Raw genomic sequence first — 926 nt, 5'->3', positions numbered from 1 at the left:
TTTTATCCCGCCCAGGTGGGTCTCAGTGCTGCAGAACAGCAAGGACGAAGCCCTGAGCAATGCTTTCAAGGGAGACCCCAATGGCGGTGGGGCGGCAGCGGGCAGCGGGGCGGACGGCGGCGTGCAGGAGCTCACCAAGCTGGTCATCAACGAGGTGAAGAACCTGCCGGGAAACAAGCAGTGTTGTGACTGCGGGGCCCCGGGTAGGTTGGGGCTCGGGGTGTCCCCCCCTCCTTCCCCTCTCCCTCGGGTGTGGGTTGGGTACCCGGGGAGGGGGTTTGCAGCATCCCGCGGCGCTGGGTGGGGATGCCGAGCTCTGGGCATCGCTCCCCGCTGCAGATCCCACGTGGCTCTCCACCAACCTGGGCATCCTGACGTGCATCGAGTGCTCCGGCATCCATCGGGAACTGGGCGTGCATTATTCCCGCATCCAATCCCTCACCCTGGATGTCCTCAGCACCTCCGAGCTGTTGGTAAGCTGTTCCCCGAACCCGGAGAACCTGCACCCACCGGCAGTCACCCTCTGCGCTTCCCAAACCTCCCTGGGATGCAGAATCCATCCCTCCTCCTCCATCCCACCTGTGCCCAGTTTGCTCCGGTACTCACAAACTTGCCTCAGTTTCCCCAGTGGCAGTTTGTAGCCACCAGCGTTGTGGTCTGGGTGAATTGTGGGGGGGGGGTGTGTGTTGTGTTGACAGCCCCCCAGGACCTACTCCTTGTTAAAACAGACTCCCGCCTTGCAAAAAGCATCATCCCCCGGGAGATGCTGCTGGGTGGGATGCGGTGGATTATTTCCCTGTGCCTCCGGGATGGGGATGGGGATGGGGATGGGGATGGGGCGAGCACAGCCACGAGGGCTCGTCTCCCCCCCGCCGTCCCTCTGTCACCGCAGCTGGCCGTCAGCGTCGGGGAAACCCGCCTTAACG

At 63.6% G+C, this 926-nt stretch overlaps 1 protein-coding gene across 1 annotated transcript in view; it reads left to right on the top strand.

Annotated features, from left to right (window-relative positions):
- Positions 1-926, top strand: part of ASAP3 (ArfGAP with SH3 domain, ankyrin repeat and PH domain 3) — a 21,754-nt gene that overhangs the window by 16,471 nt on the left and 4,357 nt on the right. The window contains exons 14-16 of the mRNA XM_009887764.1: positions 16-203; positions 340-473; positions 893-904. Of these exons, the coding sequence (XP_009886066.1) occupies positions 16-203; positions 340-473; positions 893-904 (334 nt within the window). The remainder of the gene's footprint in view (positions 1-15; positions 204-339; positions 474-892; positions 905-926) is intronic.

The sequence above is a fragment of the Charadrius vociferus genome, unplaced genomic scaffold (assembly GCF_000708025.1).
Source record: "Charadrius vociferus isolate BGI_N301 unplaced genomic scaffold, ASM70802v2 scaffold1296, whole genome shotgun sequence".
NCBI lineage: Eukaryota > Metazoa > Chordata > Aves > Charadriiformes > Charadriidae > Charadrius > Charadrius vociferus.
The sequence above is the reverse complement of the archived record's forward strand: the minus strand, read 5'-3'. Positions and strand labels throughout refer to the sequence as shown.